The following is a 19,097-nucleotide window of genomic DNA, read 5'->3' on the forward strand; positions in this document are numbered from 1 at the left end:
CACACACTGGAATCTTTACACACACTGGACTCTTCACACACACTGGACTCTTCACACACACTGGACTCTTCACACACACTGGACTCTTCACACACACTGGACTCTTCACACACTCTTTCACTGTTTTTACCTAGTCACTTTACCCCTACTATTACAGTGACACCTTTACTTTTTCCACATTTTGTTACATTACAGCCTTCTTCTAAAATGTATTCAATCATTTTGGCGCTCAATCTACACACAATACCCCATAATGACAAAGCAAAAACCAGGTTTTTAGAAATGTTGTAATCTAACAAAATGTGGAAACGGTGAATGGGTCTGAATACTTTAGTGAATGCTCTGTACATAGCTACCTCAATGACCTCGTACCCCTGCAGCTCTGTACATAGCTACCTCAATGACCTCGTACCCCTGCAGCTCTGTACATAGCTACCTCAATGACCTCGTACCCCTGCAGCTCTGTACATAGCTACCTCAATGACCTCGTACCCCTGCAGCTCTGTACATAGCTACCTCAATGACCTCGTACCCCTGCAACTCTGTACATAGCTACCTCAATGACCTCGTACCCCTGCAGCTCTGTACATAGCTACCTCAATGACCTCGTACCCCTGCAACTCTGTACATAGCTACCTCAATGACCTCGTACCCCTGCAACTCTGTACATAGCTACCTCAATGACCTCGTACCCCTGCAGCTCTGTACATAGCTACCTCAATGACCTCGTACCCCTGCAGCTCACGTTGACTAAGTTAAGCCGCCTACATATTTCTGTACTGAATTAAATATTACCACTACGTTTTAAAAATCATGTCTATCTTTATTTCTCAAACACAATAGCAATTTGTTGTCTTTTAATCATTTAACACAGTCTTAACACCTAACAAACTTTGTACTTTTGTAAACACTTAAAAATAGTGCAGGCCTGTTGTTACCCCATATCCCAGCGATAATGCCTTGCATTACGCCAGGGAAGAAATACTTCCAATTGCTCAACTTGCCATTGGCTCCACCATTGTCTCAACTTACCCCATGGCCATTGACACTCCAAGGCAAACATTTAAACTATATTAGCCCACACAGCTATAAGTACAGTATGCACGTTCATGCTAGGTTTAGGTCCTAATATTAAAACGTATAGAGACCCCAACCGATGTATTGAACAATCTTAAAATGATCTACTTTACATTCATTTCACTTGATGAAAATCTGTTTTTGGACCCAACTTCTTCTCAGACTCCATGAAATGATGACCTCTTCCTAAATATTTGGTCAAATGATGAATAATTGTATTTATGGTTTCCTAGAAACAACTTATCCTTTTGGTTCAACTCTCCCCTACTGAAAAAACGGTGCAGATGCAATGTTTGGATCTGTACAGTTCCTGTAAATGTGTTTTTGTACAATTTTCTGTGGAAATGATTGCGAGTAGTCATTGTGCATTAATAAGGTCTATGGTTTGTTAAACTTTGAACATCAATGGTTTTTGTTCGTTAATACATTTTTAGGTGAAAACTCTTGAATCTCAACTTAATCTGTCAACATGGAATTTCCCCCTATTGAGATGAATCTGACATTTGTTATAATGTTGTTGAGATTTGTCAGCATGTCTAATACAGAGATCTAGTGCCATCGTCTGGACACTGAGAGAACAGGCCGGTATCAAGCTTGACTCATAAAAGAGAATAACATCCAAACATGATGTCATAACTAGAGGGCCTACTGTAACAATAAGGTCATGAAAATGCCACTCAAATGAAGGGATGGGTTGTCATTCACATTCCACAATTTTTTTTTCATCTTAAGTATTTCTAATAAAAATATTTTTCCCCCAGACTTGTCTCTTGTGATGGACATTTCTCCTTGTGGTTACTGAGATTGTGGTTAGGGGGGAGACCTGGAGGGGGGGTTGCAGTGAGATTAGTAGGTGAGCAGCCTCTAGTAAAGATTAGGTCAAGCGTATTGCCTGCCTGGTGAGTGGGAGGGGACTGGGAAAGGGTGAGGTCAAGCGTATTGCCTGCTTTGTGAGTGGGAGGGGACTGGGAAAGGGTGAGGTCAAGCGTATTGCCTGCTTTGTGAGTGGGAGGGGACTGGGAAAGGGTGAGGTCAAGCGTATTGCCTGCTTTGTGAGTGGGAGGGGACTGGGAAAGGGTGAGGTCAAGCGTATTGCCTGCCTTGTGAGTGGGAGGGGACTGGGAAAGGGTGAGGTCAAAAGAGGCGAGGGGAAAGAAAGAGTTGGAAAGAAATGAATCGAAGGCAAACTTCGGGAGGTTGAAGTCGCCAAGTACAAAGAGCGGTGAGCCATCAGGAAATGAGCTTATCAAGGTGTCAAGCTCATTAAGGAACTCTCCAAGGGCACCTGGTGACCGATAGATGACAATAATGTTAAGCTTGAGTGGACAAGTGACAGTGACAACATGGAATTAAAATGAGGAGATGGACAGGTGAGAGAAGGAGAAAAGAGAAAATCTCCACTTAATCTCCACTTAAATCTCCACTTAAGAGAAATGAGTAGACCTGAGCCACCAGATGCTCTCAGACTGTGAGAGAAAACGTAGTCAGATGGAGAAAGAGCAGCTGTGTTCTCTGGGGTGATCCATGTCTCCGCCAAGGCCAAAAGTCATGGGACTGAAGGACAGCATGGGCTGAAATGAACTTGGTGTTCGTGACCACAGACCGGCAGTTCCAAACGCTGCCAGAGAACGGGAATTCCATATGGGTTGTGCCCCCCCCCCCCCCAACCAAAGTGCTGAATTCAAACGCTGCCAGAGAAGGTGAATTCCATGTGGGTTGTGCACTCCCCCAAAGTGCTGAATTCACGTTGAATGACACATCTGATCAATGAGAAGATTTGAAATAGACAGGATGGTGACGAACACATTGTTGCATAAATAATTAGAATTATAACATTATATCATATCTACTCATAGTTAAATGGACGCACACGTGACTCAACAACTTGACTAGGCCATCTACCCATGACCTGTAAACCCATTTCCCTCTCTTTTCTGGAAACTCACATGAGTTTGGGGGGGTGATTTACCAACATAAGGCTTGTCAGCCATTGCCTTAAAGGCGCAGGGCCTTTTTTTTACAGCACATATTTAACCAGCGCCAGAGATGGAAGTGGAAACAAGACGTCTCACTCGCTCCTTTTTTCTGGTTCATATACAGTCAATGAACTAAGCAGACCAGACCCAGCTGCTAATGCATTGGTGCCAATGGGAGAGCCGGAACTGTGACCATTTTTCAATGGAAAATGGCCTGCATTATTTATCCACCATGTTTGACCAGCACTACACCAATCACACATCTGTCCTCCACATACATTACACACAGTATGGTCTTTGCCCTGTTGGTATTGTGTAGCAAATCCATTCTGGGGGCAATTGCCTGGTTCTTGTGAATAAACTCTCATGCATCAAATTGATTCTGTGATTAGTTGTTCGCAAATAGTAGGCTAACATCTGCATAGGCTTACTTAGTTAATCTGGACACCAATGGAGAATACAGTAGGCACATTTGAAAACAGCACCTGCGCTGTTTCCAGATTATGCCACTAGATGTCATACAACCCTTATTACAGGGTTTATGTGAATTGGAGAGAGTTATACGCTACTCCTGCAAATCCATGATGATGATGCTATGCTCTGTTCCAATGAAAATAGTGGAATCCTCTGATTTAAAACAAAACAGCTGGTCTTCAAGCAGATTTGGATGCTGTCATTCGTCATTTGGCACGCGCGTAAACATCAGTTTTTATTCATGGAAATGGCATAAAAATAATTGACAACCTTGCCTTGAGAATTGTGCGTCATCTGAAACGCCACTAGACTGGCAGATATTCTAGCTCGGACGGTATCAAATTGGACCGCTAGACGCATATGGCGTTAACAAAATTCATTAGCCAATCAATCTGTAGCGCACAGTGGTTCAACCGGAATGACCGCTGGGTTCTAGGCGACTAACCAATCAAAGACCCTCTTGAGTGTTGGGCGAGATGCGCGTATTTGCAGTCTTCTAATAGCGTTGGCATAAAACTAGTGTTGGACAAGTCGTGTATGTATCAGAAGGGCGATGCCAGGGATAACCAGGTATAATTTAGTGGATGATGCACAGGATTTGAGGATCCCAATGCACAACGAGGCGGCATTTCAGCATGGGGTCTGCTTCGAGGCAAAGGTAATGTTACATAGGCTATGAACTACAGTAGCGGCTCATCCATAAGGGTCTATAGTGTACGGATGCGCGCTGACTATATAATGAATTGATATTCAAAATGATATTTTTCCTAAATGTTATAACAATGTAAATTATGATAGCTAGATTGACATTTTTATTTTTTTCATTTGAATTGTGCCCTAATATTACACTCAACAGTGTTGATTGAATTCTGATTGCACTGTATTATATGTTACAGTGTGCTTGTTGAAATGTATTCATGAATGTATTATCCCATACCAATGCATCAAATCCATATAGACGTCCAGTAGCCTACCCTTACAATGTATTCAGAATGTACAGTGAAGTTCATTTGACAAGAAGCATATGAGAACAGAGTAAGAGTTCAAGACTTACTTGAGTTACTCATGACAAATGTCATAACTGTGTAAATATTATAGTACATTGGCAGTCTGGAAGTGGGTCGTCCGAACAGCCGGATGGAGATAGTGGCTGCAATGAGAAGGATACGGGTAAGATACTTCACTTTACCAATGATCACTTTACCAATGATCACTTTACCAATGATCACTTTACCAATTATCTAGTTACCTGTGGGGCATAATATTACATGTGTTTCTCTCCCTTCCAGTAATGATACTTTCTCCATATTAGGAATATTGCAATGTCTTAAAGATAAAAAATTAAATTAAATAAAAACTTGGACTGTGTGTGTGTGTGTGTGTGTGTGTGTGTGTGTGTGTGTGTGTGTGTGTGTGTGTGTGTGTGTGTGTGTGTGTGTGTGTGTGTGTGTGTGTGCGTGCGTGCGTGCGTGCGTTCTTGTATGTGTGTTTGTGATAGCTTGTTTGTGTGTTTTGTGTGAGTGAGTGTGCATCACCTGGTAGACGGTTAGTGATGGCTGTTCAACAGTGATGGTTAATAGAAGCTGTTGTTTAGTCTGCTTTCTTTTGTCTCTGTTAACCTGTTGAGCTAAAGGCTAACCTAAGTCTTCATGTCTACTGCACTACTCAGGTCAAACTATATTAGTCAGTTAGCACTAAACACATACCGTCAATAGAAAAATAAGACAGGAATGTGTGTGTGTCCAATATATTTTTAAGAGATTCATATTCTACTCTCTCACATTGGTATGGTATCTACATATCGAACTGACCTACATCTACATATCAAATATTGCAAATCAACCATCTAAGGTTATAAAAGTATAATCTCAGTCTAAACCAACCATCTCTTCTAATCCTATCAAACCAATCCTAACCATCTCTCTATAAGGAGATATCTTTCTTCATCTTAAAACCAATATCCTTAACCATCTCTTTAAGAGACGTCCTCTCCGCTGGAGAGATGAGATAGAGATGGCGATGGTGTCTGGCATTAATGGATACTGCAGTGGGCCAGAGTATTACAGTGTTACGGAGAGGATTTAACTGCTGCAGAGTCAGCTGGGAGAGCCAAATGCTACATTTAACCAAGCCATGCCGCCGGGTCTGTGTGACACAGAGGTCAGTGTCTCTGTTTCACACAGAGGCTGGCCACTTCCTCAATGACGTCCAGAGAGAGACAACTCTTATAAGGAGGAAAGTGATGGGGAATATTTTTAGTGAACATACAGATGTGGGATTTAAATTTGATCACTTTTTTGTTGCTTTGAATTTTCCTGAACAGCAGGACGTGCAAACTTGTAGTGTATTTGAGGTAAAAAGACTTCTTGTCACGGCTGTTGAAGGACGAGGACCAAGGTGCAGCGTTGTGAGCGTACATATTCCGTTATTTAGAATAAAGACGCCGAACAAAACAATAAACACTACAAAACAAACCGTGAAGCTAAAGGCTATGTGCCCGAAACAAAGTCAACTTCCCACCAAGAAAGGAGAGAAAAAGGGCTACCTAAGTATGGCTCCCAATCAGAGACACCGATAGACAGCTGTCCCTGATTGAGAACCATACCCGGCCAAAACATAGAAATACAAAATCATAGATAACAAAACATAGAATGCCCACCCCAAATTACACCCTGACCAAACCAAATAGAGACATTAAAAGGCTCTCTAATGTCAGGGCATGACACTTCTAAAGTTTGTAATTTAGAATTTTACATTTCAGACTTGACTTGCCTTTACGAAAAATGTATCAACCCCTACAAAATATCCATGAATGATAATCCACATAATAATTCACATTTCCTGTTGCTGCAGGATTACTTTCCTGCTGTAGCAAACTGGCTCAAATTAAGATCCTACTGTAACGATCGTCATAATGGGTAGACCAAGGCGCAGCGTGATTTGGGTTCATCATATTTATTTTTAATGTGAACCAGCAACAAAACAATGAAGAGAAACAAACGAACATTCAGCCTTGTAGGGCTCAAAAGCAACAATACAAAAACAAGATGCCACAAACAACAGGTGGGAAAAGGCTACCTAAATATGATCCCCAATCAGAGTCAATGATAGACAGCTGCCTCTGATTTGGAACCATACCAGGCCAACATAAAAATACAAAAACTAGACTACACATAGAGATAATAACTAGAACACCCCCCAGTCACGCCCTGACCTACTCCACCATAGAAAAATAAAGGCTTTCTACGGTCAGGACGTGACAGTACCCCCCCCCCCCCCCCCCCCCCGGACTCCGGCCGCAAATCAGTGTCCTCCGTGACCATAATGGAATTGCGCCCAACAAGTGTTTATTGAAGTCGTCCTAATTGGATCAGAGGAAAGTCAGTGTCCTCTGGGATCATAATGGAATTGGGCTCAACGAGCGTTTACTGTTTATCAAAGTCGTCCTTCTTGGGCCAAGTTCCCTTGTTGGTGTACAGTGGAGTACATGACCTACTCTACATTATGGCGGAAAAGTTAGCCTGGTCCCAGATCTCTTTGTGCTGCCGACTCCTACGTTCATTTGTGGCAAGACAGCGTATACATATCTGAAACCGGGCTTGTAAAGACTGCATCAGCTCAGACAAAAAAACACCACATCCATTCTTCAGGCATTGCTGCCTTCCAAATCCCATACAATAGCATAAAGAGAGAGGGGAATAGCCCATTTGCTTTATTCTCTCTTTCTAGGCTACGAGAGGCAGAGATTTGTTGATGCACATGAAAATAATGAGAACCGTCCTTTTTATGTTCCCCCTCATTTCCCACTGTCAGGTGTGTAGCCCCCGTTTCTATAGGGCTGTGTGTGTGTAGCCCCCGTTTCTATAGGGCTGTGTGTGTGTAGCCCCCGTTTCTATAGGGCTGTGTGTGTAGCCCCCGTTTCTATAGGGCTGTGTGTGTGTAGCCCCTGTTTCTATAGGGCTGTGTGTGTATAGCCCCAGTTTCTATAGGGCTGTGTGTGTAGCCCCCGTTTCTATAGGGCTGTGTGTGTGTAGCCCCCGTTTCTATAGGGCTGTGTGTGTAGCCCCCGTTTCTATAGGGCTGTGTGTGTGTAGCCCCAGTTTCTATAGGGCTGTGTGCGTGTAGCCCCCGTTTCTATAGGGCTGTGTGTGTGTAGCCCCCGTTTCTATAGGGCTGTGTGTGTAGCCCCAGTTTCTATAGGGCTGTGTGTGTGTAGCCCCAGTTTCTATAGGGCTGTGTGTGTGTAGCCCCCGTTTCTATAGGGCTGTGTGTGTGTAGCCCCCGATTCCATAGGGCTGTGTGGGGTGGATGGTGGGTGTGTAGCCCCCGTTTCTATAGGGCTGTGTGTGTGTAGCCCCAGTTTCTATAGGGCTGTGTGTGTGTAGCCCCAGTTTCTATAGGGCTGTGTCTGTGTAGCCCCCGTTTCTATAGGGCTGTGTGTGTGTAGCCCCCGTTTCTATAGGGCTGTGTTTGTGTAGCCCCCGTTTCTATAGGGCTGTGTGTGTGTAGCCCCCGTTTCAATAGGGCTGTGTGTGTGTAGCCCCCGTTTCTATAGGGCTGTGTGTGTGTAGCCCCCGTTTCTATAGAGCTGTGTGTGTGTAGCCCCCGTTTCTATAGGGCTGTGTGTGTGTAGCCCCCGTTTCTATAGGGCTGTGTGTGTGTAGCCCCAGTTTCTATAGGGCTGTGTGTGTGTAGCCCCCCGTAGCCCCAGTTTCTATAGGGCTGTGTGTGTGTAGCCCCGTTTCTATAGGGCTGTGTGTGTGGGCTATAGGGCTGTGAGTGTAGCCCCCGTTTCTATAGGGCTGTCTGTGTGTAGCCCCCGTTTCTATAGGGCTGTGTGTGTGTGTAGCCCCCGTTTCTATAGGGCTGTGTGTGTGTAGCCCCCGTTTCTATAGGGCTGTGTGTGTGTAGCCCCAGTTTCTATAGGGCTGTGTGTGTGTAGCCCCCATTTCTATAGGGCTGTGTGTGTGTAGCCCCAGTTTCTATAGGGCTGTGTGTGTAGCCCCCGTTTCTATAGGGCTGTGTGTGTGTAGCCCCCGTTTCTATAGGGCTGTGTGTGTAGTCCCCGTTTCTATAGGGCTGTGTGTGTGTAGCCCCTGTTTCTATAGGGCTGTGTGTGTAGCCCCCGTTTCTATAGGGCTGTGTGTGTGTAGCCCCAGTTTCTATAGGGCTGTGTGTGTAGCCCCCGTTTCTATAGGGCTGTGTGTGTGTAGCCCCCGTTTCTATAGGGCTGTGTGTGTAGCCCCCGTTTCTATAGGGCTGTGTGTGTAGCCCCCATTTCTATAGGGCTGTGTGTGTGTAGCCCCAGTTTCTATAGGGCTGTGTGCGTGTAGCCCCCGTTTCTATACGGCTGTGTGTGTGTAGCCCCCGTTTCTATAGGGCTGTGTGTGTGTAGCCCCTGTTTCTATAGGGCTGTGTGTGTAGCCCCCGTTTCTATAGGGATGTGTGTGTGTAGCCCCAGTTTCTATAGGGCTGTGTGTGTGTAGCCCCCGTTTCTATAGGGCTGTGTGTGTGTAGCCCCTGTTTCTATAGGGCTGTGTGTGTGTAGCCCCCGTTTCTATAGGACTGTGTGTGTGTAGCCCCCGTTTCTATAGGGCTGTGTGTGTGTAGCCCCCGTTTCTATAGGGCTGTGTGTGTGTAGCCCCCGTTTCTATAGGGCTGTGTGTGTGTGTAGCCCCCGTTTCTATAGGGCTGTGTGTGTGAGAACAGGGCTCCGGGCAGCCGAGCGGAAATGGAGGAAAACTCGCCTACCTGCGGACCTGACATCCTTTCACTCCCTCCTCTCTACATTTTCCTCTTCTCTCTCTGCTGCTAAAGCCACTTTCTACCACTCTAAATTCCAAACATCTTCCTCTAACCCTAGGAAGCTCTTTGCAACCTTCTCCTCCCTCCTGAATCCTCCTCCCCCTCCCCCCTCCTCCCTCTCTGCAGATGACTTCGTCAACCATTTTGAAAAGAAGGTCGACGACATCCGATCCTCGTTTGCTAAGTCAAACGACACCGCTGGTTCTGCTCACACTGCCCTACCCTGTGCTCTGACCTCTTTCTCCCCTCTCTCTCCAGATGAAATCTCGCGTCTTGTGACGGCCGGCCGCCCAACAACCTGCCCGCTTGACCCTATCCCCTCCTCTCTTCTCCAGACCATTTCCGGTGACCTTCTCTCTTACCTCACCTCGCTCATCAACTCATCCCTGACCGCTGGCTACGTCCCTTCCGTCTTCAAGAGAGCGAGAGTTGCACCCCTACTGAAAAAACCTACACTCGATTCCTCCGATGTCAACAACTACAGACCAGTATCCCTTCTTTCTTTTCTCTCCAAAACTCTTGAACGTGCCGTCCTTGGCCAGCTCTCCCGCTATCTCTCTCAGAATGACCTTCTTGATCCAAATCAGTCAGGTTTCAAGACTAGTCATTCAACTGAGACTGCTCTTCTCTGTATCATGGAGGCGCTCCGCACTGCTAAAGCTAACTCTCTCTCCTCTGCTCTCATCCTTCTAGACCTATCGGCTGCCTTCAATACTGTGAACCATCAGATCCTCCTCTCCACCCTCTCCGAGTTGGGCATCTCCGGCGCGGCCCATGCTTGGATTGCGTCCTACCTGACAGGTCGCTCCTACCAGGTGGCGTGGCGAGAATCTGTCTCCTCACCACGCGCTCTCACCACTGGTGTCCCCAGGGCTCTGTTCTAGGCCCTCTCCTATTCTCGCTATACACCAAGTCACTTGGCTCGGTCATAACCTCACATGGTCTCTCCTATCATTGCTATGCAGACGACACACAATTAATCTTCTCCTTTCCCCCCTCTGATGACCAGGTGGCGAATCGCATCTCTGCATGTCTGGCAGACATATCAGTGTGGATGACGGATCACCACCTCAAGCTGAACCTCGGCAAGACGGAGCTGCTCTTCCTCCCGGGGAAGGACTGCCCGTTCCATGATCTCGCCATCACGGTTGACAACTCCATCGTGTCCTCCTCCCAGAGCGCTAAGAACCTTGGCGTGATCCTGGACAACACCCTGTCGTTCTCAACTAACATCAAGGCGGTGGCCCGTTCCTGTAGGTTCATGTTCTACAACATCCGCAGAGTACGACCCTGCCTCACACAGGAAGCGGCGCAGGTCCTAATCCAGGCACTTGTCATCTCCCGTCTGGATTACTGCAACTCGCTGTTGGCTGGGCTCCCTGCCTGTGCCATTAAACCCCTACAACTCATCCAGAACGCCGCAGCCCGTCTGGTGTTCAACCTTCCCAAGTTCTCTCACGTCACCCCGCTCCTCCGCTCTCTCCACTGGCTTCCAGTTGAAGCTCGCATCCGCTACAAGACCATGGTGCTTGCCTACGGAGCTGTGAGGGGAACGGCACCTCAGTACCTCCAGGCTCTGATCAGGCCCTACACCCAAACAAGGGCACTGCGTTCATCCACCTCTGGCCTGCTCGCCTCCCTACCACTGAGGAAGTACAGTTCCCGCTCAGCCCAGTCAAAACTGTTCGCTGCTCTGGCCCCCCAATGGTGGAACAAACTCCCTCACGACGCCAGGACAGCGGAGTCAATCACCACCTTCCGGAGACACCTGAAACCCCACCTCTTTAAGGAATACCTAGGATAGGATAAAGTAATCCTTCTCACCCCCCCTTAAAAGACTTAGATGCACTATTGTAAAGTGGCTGTTCCACTGGATGTCATAAGGTGAAAGCACCAATTTGTAAGTCGCTCTGGATAAGAGCGTCTGCTAAATGACTTAAATGTAAATGTAATGTAAATGTGTAGCCCCCGTTTCTATAGGGCTGTGTGTGTGTAGCCCCAGTTTCTATAGGGCTGTGTGTGTGTAGCCCCCGTTTCTATAGGGCTGTGTGTGTGTAGCCCCCATTTCTATAGGGCTGTGTGTGTGTAGCCCCAGTTTCTATAGGGCTGTGTGTGTGTAGCCCCAGTTTCTATAGGGCTGTGTGTGTGTAGCCCCAGTTTCTATAGGGCTGTGTGTGTGTGTAGCCCCAGTTTCTATAGGGCTGTGTGTGTGTAGCCCCCGTTTCTATAGGGCTGTGTGTGTGTAGCCCCCGTTTCTATAGGGCTGTGTGTGTGTAGCCCCCGTTTCTATAGGGCTGTGTGTGTGTGTGTAGCCCCCGTTTCTATAGGGCTGTGTGTGTGTAGCCCCCGTTTCTATAGGGCTGTGTGTGTGTAGCCCCCGTTTCTATAGGGCTGTGTGTGTGTGTAGCCCCCGTTTCTATAGGGCTGTGTGTGTGTGTAGCCCCCGTTTCTATAGGGCTGTGTGTGTGTAGCCCCCGTTTCTATAGGGCTGTGTGTGTGTAGCCCCCGTTTCTATAGGGCTGTGTGTGTGTAGCCCCCGTTTCTATAGGGCTGTGTGTGTGTGTAGCCCCTGTTTCTATAGGGCTGTGTGTGTGTGTAGCCCCCGTTTCTATAGGGCTGTGTGTGTGTAGCCCCCGTTTCTATAGGGCTGTGTGTGTGTGTAGCCCCCGTTTCTATAGGGCTGTGTGTGTGTGTAGCCCCCGTTTCTATAGGGCTGTGTGTGTGTGTAGCCCCCGTTTCTATAGGGCTGTGTGTGTGTGTAGCCCCCGTTTCTATAGGGCTGTGTGTGTGTGTAGCCCCCGTTTCTATAGGGCTGTGTGTGTGTAGCCCCCGTTTCTATAGGGCTGTGTGTGTGTAGCCCCCGTTTCTATAGGGCTGTGTGTGTAGCCCCCGTTTCTATAGGGCTGTGTGTGTGTAGCCCCCGTTTCTATAGGGCTGTGTGTGTGTGTAGCCCCCGTTTCTATAGGGCTGTGTGTGTGTAGCCCCCGTTTCTATAGGGCTGTGTGTGTGTAGCCCCCGTTTCTATAGGGCTGTGTGTGTGTGTAGCCCCAGTTTCTATAGGGCTGTGTGTGTGTAGCCCCCGTTTCTATAGGGCTGTGTGTGTGTAGCCCCAGTTTCTATAGGGCTGTGTGTGTGTGTAGCCCCCGTTTCTATAGGGCTGTGTGTGTGTGTAGCCCCCGTTTCTATAGGGCTGTGTGTGTGTGTAGCCCCTGTTTCTATAGGGCTGTGTGTGTGTAGCCCCAGTTTCTATAGGGCTGTGTGTGTGTAGCCCCCGTTTCTATAGGGCTGTGTGTGTGTAGCCCCAGTTTCTATAGGGCTGTGTGTGTGTAGCCCCAGTTTCTATAGGGCTGTGTGTGTGTAGCCCCCGTTTCTATAGGGCTGTGTGTGTGTAGCCCCCGTTTCTATAGGGCTGTGTGTGTGTAGCCCCAGTTTCTATAGGGCTGTGTGTGTGTAGCCCCCGTTTCTATAGGGCTGTGTGTGTGTAGCCCCGTTTCTATAGGGCTGTGTGTGTAGCCCCGTTTCTATAGGGCTGTGTGTGTGTAGCCCCCATTTCTATAGGGTTGTGTGTGTGTAGCCCCGTTTCTATAGGGCTGTGTGTGTGTAGCCCCGTGTCTATAGGGCTGTGTGTGTGTAGCCCCAGTTTCTATAGGGCTGTGTGTGTGTAGCCCCGTTTCTATAGGGCTGTGTGTGTGTAGCCCCGTTTCTATAGGGCTGTGTGTGTGTAGCCCCAGTTTCTATAGGGCTGTGTGTGTGTAGCCCCCCATTTCTATAGGGCTGTGTGTGTGTAGCCCCGTTTCTATAGGGCTGTGTGTGTGTAGCCCCGTTTCTATAGGGCTGTGTGTGTGTAGCCCCCGTTTCTATAGGGCTGTGTGTGTGTAGCCCCCGTTTCTATAGGGCTGTGTGTGTGTAGCCCCAGTTTCTATAGGGCTGTGTGTGTGTAGCCCCCGTTTCTATAGGGCTGTGTGTGTGTAGCCCCCGTTTCTATAGGGCTGTGTGGGGTGGATGGTGGGTGTGTAGCCCCCGTTTCTATAGGGCTGTGTGTGTGTAGCCCCAGTTTCTATAGGGCTGTGTGTGTGTAGCCCCAGTTTCTATAGGGCTGTGTGTGTGTAGCCCCCGTTTCTATAGGGCTGTGTGTGTGTAGCCCCAGTTTCTATAGGGCTGTGTGTGTGTAGCCCCCGTTTCTATAGGGCTGTGTGTGTGTAGCCCCAGTTTCTATAGGGCTGTGTGTGTGTAGCCCCCGTTTCTATAGGGCTGTGTGTGTGTAGCCCCCGTTTCTATAGGGCTGTGTGTGTGTTGCCCCCGTTTCTATAGGGCTGTGTGTGTGTAGCCCCAGTTTCTATAGGGCTGTGTGGGGTGGATGGTGAGTGTGTAGCCCCCGTTTCTATAGGGCTGTGTGTGTGTAGCCCCAGTTTCGATAGGTCTGTGTGGGGTGGATGGTGGGTGTGTAGCCCCCGTTTCTATAGGGCTGTGTGTGTGTAGCCCCCAGGGGGGGGGTAGTGTGTTTGATTTGGTGGACACAGGGGAGGGTAGTGTGTTTGTTTTGGTGGACACAGGGGGGGGGGGTAGTGTGTTTGTTTGGGTGAAAATAGAGGGGGGGTAGTGTGTTTGTTTTGGTGGACACAGGGGGTAGTGTGTTTGTTTTGGTGGACACAGGGAGGGTAGTGTGTTTGTTTTGGTGGACACAGGGGGTAGTGTGTTTGTTTTGGTGGACACAGGGAGGGTAGTGTATTTGTTTTGGTGGACACAGGGAGGGTAGTGTGTTTGTTTTGGTGGACACAGGGAGGGTAAGTGTGTTTGTTTTGGTGGACACAGGGAGGGTAGTGTGTTTGTTTTGGTGGACACAGGGGGTGGTAGTGTGTTTGTTTTGGTGGACACAGGGAGGGTAGTGTGTTTGTTTTGGTGGACACAGGGGGGGTAGTGTGTTTGTTTTGGTGGACACAGGGAGGGTAGTGTGTTTGTTTTGGTGGACACAGGGAGGGTAGTGTGTTTGTTTTGGTGGACACAGGGAGGGTAGTGTGTTTGTTTTGGTGGACACAGGGAGGGTAGTGTGTTTGTTTTGGTGGACACAGGGAGGGTAGTGTGTTTGTTTTGGTGGACACAGGGAGGGTAGTGTGTTTGTTTTGGTGGACACAGGGAGGGTAGTGTGTTTGTTTTGGTGGACACTGGGAGGGTAGTGTGTTTGTTTTGGTGGACACAGGGGGTAGTGTGTTTGTTTTGGTGGACACAGGGAGGGTAGTGTGTTTGTTTTGGTGGACACAGGGGGGTAGTGTGTTTGTTTTGGTGGACACAGGGGGGGGGGGGTAGTGTGTTTGTTTTGGTGGACACAGGGAGGGTAGTGTGTTTGTTTTGGTGTTCATTTATTTTATAGTACAAGGGGAGTGTCATGTGGAAATATTTGTAACTTTGGGGAGGGGGGTGTTTTGAGTTGAGTTGTCACCGTGAGTTGTCAATTTCGATCTGTCCCTTAGTACTCACTACCTGTTAGTACTCACGACCTGTTAGTACTCACGACCTGTTAGTACTCACTACCTGTTAGTACTCACTACCTGTTAGTACTCACTACCTGTTACCACTCACGACCTGTTAGTACTCACAACCTGTTAGTACTCACTACCTGTTAGTACTCACTACCTGTTAGTACTCACTACCTGTTAGTACTCACTACCTGTTACCACTCACGACCTGTTAGTACTCACTACCTGTTAGTACTCACGACCTGTTAGTACTCACTACCTGTTAGTACTCACTACCTGTTACCACTCACGACCTGTTAGTACTCACTACCTGTTAGTACTCACGACCTGTTAGTACTCACTACCTGTTAGTACTCACTACCTGCTCCCACTCACTAACTGTTACAACTCACAACCTGTTAGTACTCACTACCTGTTACTACTACTACCTGTTACCACTCACGACCTGTTAGTACTCACGACCTGTTAGTACTCACTACCTGTTAGTACTCACTACCTGTTACCACTCACGACCTGTTAGTACTCACTACCTGTTACCACTCACGACCTGTTAGTACTCACGACCTGTTAGTACTCACTACCTGTTAGTACTCACTACCTGTTACCACTCACGACCTGTTAGTACTCACGACCTGTTAGTACTCACGACCTGTTAGTACTCACTACCTGTTAGTACTCACTACCTGTTACTACTACCTACCTGTTACTACTACCTACCTGTTAGTACTCACTACCTGTTAGTACTCACTACCTGTTAGTACTCACTCCCAGTTAGTACTCACTACCTGTTACTACTACCTACCTGTTACTACTACCTACCTGTTACCACTCACGACCTGTTAGTACTCACGACCTGTTAGTACTCACTACCTGTTAGTACTCACTACCTGTTACTACTACCTACCTGTTACTACTACCTACCTGTTACCACTCACTACCTGTTACTACTACCTGTTAGTACTCAGAACCTATTAGTACTCACTACCTGTTACTACTACCTGTTAGTACTCACAACCTATTAGTACTCACTACCTGTTACCACTCACTACCTGTTAGTACTCACAACCTGTTAGTACTCACAACCTGTTAGTACTTACTACCTGTTACTACTACCTACCTGTTAGTACTCACGACCTGTTAGTACTCACTACCTGTTACCACGCACTACCTGTTACTACTACCTTCCTGTTAGTACTCCCGACCTGTTAGTACTCACTACCTGTTAGTACTCACAACCTGTTAGTACTCACCAACTGTTAGTACTCACTGTCTGTTACCACTCACAACCTGTTAATACTCACTCCCAGTTAGTACTCACTACCTGTTACCACTCACTACCTGTTAGTACTCACAACCTGTTAGTACTCACTACCTGTTAGTACTCACTACCTGTTACCACTCACTACCTGTTAGTACTCACTACCTGTTAGTACTCACTACCTGTTAGTACTCACTCCCAGTTAGTACTCACTACCTGTTACTACTACCTACCTGTTAGTACTCACTACCTGTTAGTACTCACTACCTGTTAGTACTCACTCCCAGTTAGTACTCACTACCTGTTACTACTACCTACCTGTTAGTACTCACTACCTGTTACTACTACCTACCTGTTAGTACTCACTACCTGTTAGTACTCACGACCTGTTAGTACTCACTACCTGTTAGTACTCACTACCTGCTCCCACTCACTAACTGTTACAACTCACAACCTGTTAGTACTCACTACCTGTTACTACTACCTACCTGTTACCACTCACGACCTGTTAGTACTCACGACCTGTTAGTACTCACTACCTGTTAGTACTCACGACCTGTTACCACTCACGACCTGTTAGTACTCACGACCTGTTAGTACTCACTACCTGTTAGTACTCACTACCTGTTACTACTACCTACCTGTTACTACTACCTACCTGTTACCACTCACTACCTGTTACTACTACCTGTTAGTACTCAGAACCTATTAGTACTCACTACCTGTTACTACTACCTGTTAGTACTCACAACCTATTAGTACTCACTACCTGTTACTACTACCTGTTAGTACTCACAACCTGTTAGTACTCACAACCTGTTAGTACTCACTACCTGTTACTACTACCTACCTGTTAGTACTCACAACCTGTTAGTACTCACTACCTGTTACTACTACCTACCTGTTAGTACTCACGACCTGTTAGTACTCACTACCTGTTACCACGCACTACCTGTTACTACTACCTTCCTGTTAGTACTCCCGACCTGTTAGTACTCACTACCTGTTAGTACTCACAACCTGTTAGTACTCACCAACTGTTAGTACTCACTGTCTGTTACCACTCACAACCTGTTAATACTCACTCCCAGTTAGTACTCACTACCTGTTACCACTCACTACCTGTTAGTACTCACAACCTGTTAGTACTCACTACCTGTTAGTACTCACTACCTGTTACTACTACCTACCTGTTAGTACTCACTACCTGTTAGTACTCACTACCTGTTAGTACTCACTACCTGTTAGTACTCAGTACTCACTAGACCTGTTAGTACTCACTAGCACTACCTACTACCTTCCTGTTAGTACTCACCTGTTACCACTCACCACCTGTTAGTACTCACTACCTGTTACTACTCACTACCTGTTACTACTTACCTGTTAGTACTCACAACCTGTTAGTACTCACTACCTGTTACTACTACCTACCTGTTAGTACTCACTAACCTGTTAGTACTCACAACCTGTTACTACCTGTTACTACACCTACCTGTTAGTACTACCTGTTTACTCACTACCTTACCACGCACTACCTGTTACTACTACCTTCCTGTTAGTACTCCCGACCTGTTAGTACTCACTACCTGTTAGTACTCACAACCTGTTAGTACTCACCAACTGTTAGTACTCACTGTCTGTTACCACTCACAACCTGTTAATACTCACTCCCAGTTAGTACTCACTACCTGTTACCACTCACTACCTGTTAGTACTCACTACCTGTTACTACTACCTACCTGTTAGTACTCACTACCTGTTAGTACTCACTACCTGTTAGTACTCACTACCTGTTAGTACTCACTACCTGTTACCACTCACCACCTGTTAGTACTCACTACCTGTTAGTACTCACTCCCAGTTAGTACTCACTACCTGTTACTACTACCTACCTGTTAGTACTCACTACCTGTTAGTACTCACTCCCAGTTAGTACTCACTACCTGTTTGCACTCACTTCTTGTTAGTACTTACTACCTGTTAGTACTGACTCCTTGTTAGTACTCACTCCTTGGTAATACTCTCTCCTTGTTAGTACTCACTCCCTGATAGAACTCACTACCTGTTAGTGGTACATGTTTTCATTCCATTACATCAGGTATCTCTGGACAAGGTTGAGGAATTGAAATTTCAGTTTACTTCTTGAATAGGAATGGACACCAAAGTCCATGGTAGTCCATACTGTATAGCGTATAATTGCATGGGTTATTTGACATTCCAATTTCATGAACAAATCTATCTAATTGACACTCCCCCCCTCCCCTACAGTATGAATTCAAATTGAAGAACATGAAGAAGAAGAAGGTCAACATCATTGTGTCTGCCGATGGTGTGAGGGTGGTTTTGAGAAAAAAGAAAAAGGTAAGGCCCCTTCGACAGATGACAGACACCCCGATGAAAACAGAATGTCAAAATGTTGTTCTTTATTAGGAATTATTCTATCATTGTATTGGAGACTTTTTCTTAGTCCCCTTCAATTTTACATTGTATGAGTTTGGCTGTCTTGTGTCGTGTCCATAATGCACACTAACATCAATTATTATATTACACTGAAGTCAATGACACATACAGTACATTCGGAAAGAATTCAGACCCCTTGATTCTTTCACATTTTGTTACGTTACAGCCATATTCTAAAATGGATTAAATAATAAAAATGTATTCAGCAATCTACATACAATACCCAAAGCAAAAAATCTGTTTTTCAACACTTTGATGCCATATTTATAATCATATAAAATATATACAATGAAAAGCGAAAACAGGTTTTTAGAATTGTTTGCAGAAATACCTTATTTACATAAGTATTAGAGACTTTGCTATGAAACTCAAAATTGAGCTGAGGTCCATCCTGTTTCCATTGATCATCCTTGAGATGTTTCTACAACTCGATTGGAGTCCACTTTTAGTCAATTCAATTGATTGGACATGATATATAAGGTCCCACAGCTGACAGTGCATGTCAGAGCAATAACCAAGCCACGAGGTCGAAGGAATTGTCCGTAGAGCTCTGAGACAGGATTGTCGAGGCAC

The 19,097-nt window shown here is 46.4% G+C and overlaps 1 protein-coding gene across 1 annotated transcript in view; it reads left to right on the forward strand.

Moving 5' to 3' along the window:
• The first annotated feature begins 3,970 nt into the window (after positions 1–3,970).
• Positions 3,971–19,097, forward strand: part of LOC115117263 (carboxyl-terminal PDZ ligand of neuronal nitric oxide synthase protein-like) — a 54,521-nt gene continuing 39,394 nt past the window's right edge. Inside the window, exons 1-3 of the mRNA XM_065005079.1 lie at positions 3,971–4,185; positions 4,626–4,697; positions 18,333–18,425. Coding sequence (XP_064861151.1) covers positions 4,081–4,185; positions 4,626–4,697; positions 18,333–18,425 — 270 coding nt within the window. The 5' untranslated portion in view covers positions 3,971–4,080. The remainder of the gene's footprint in view (positions 4,186–4,625; positions 4,698–18,332; positions 18,426–19,097) is intronic.

The sequence above is a fragment of the Oncorhynchus nerka genome, linkage group LG20, assembly GCF_034236695.1.
Source record: "Oncorhynchus nerka isolate Pitt River linkage group LG20, Oner_Uvic_2.0, whole genome shotgun sequence".
NCBI classification, from domain to species: domain Eukaryota; kingdom Metazoa; phylum Chordata; class Actinopteri; order Salmoniformes; family Salmonidae; genus Oncorhynchus; species Oncorhynchus nerka.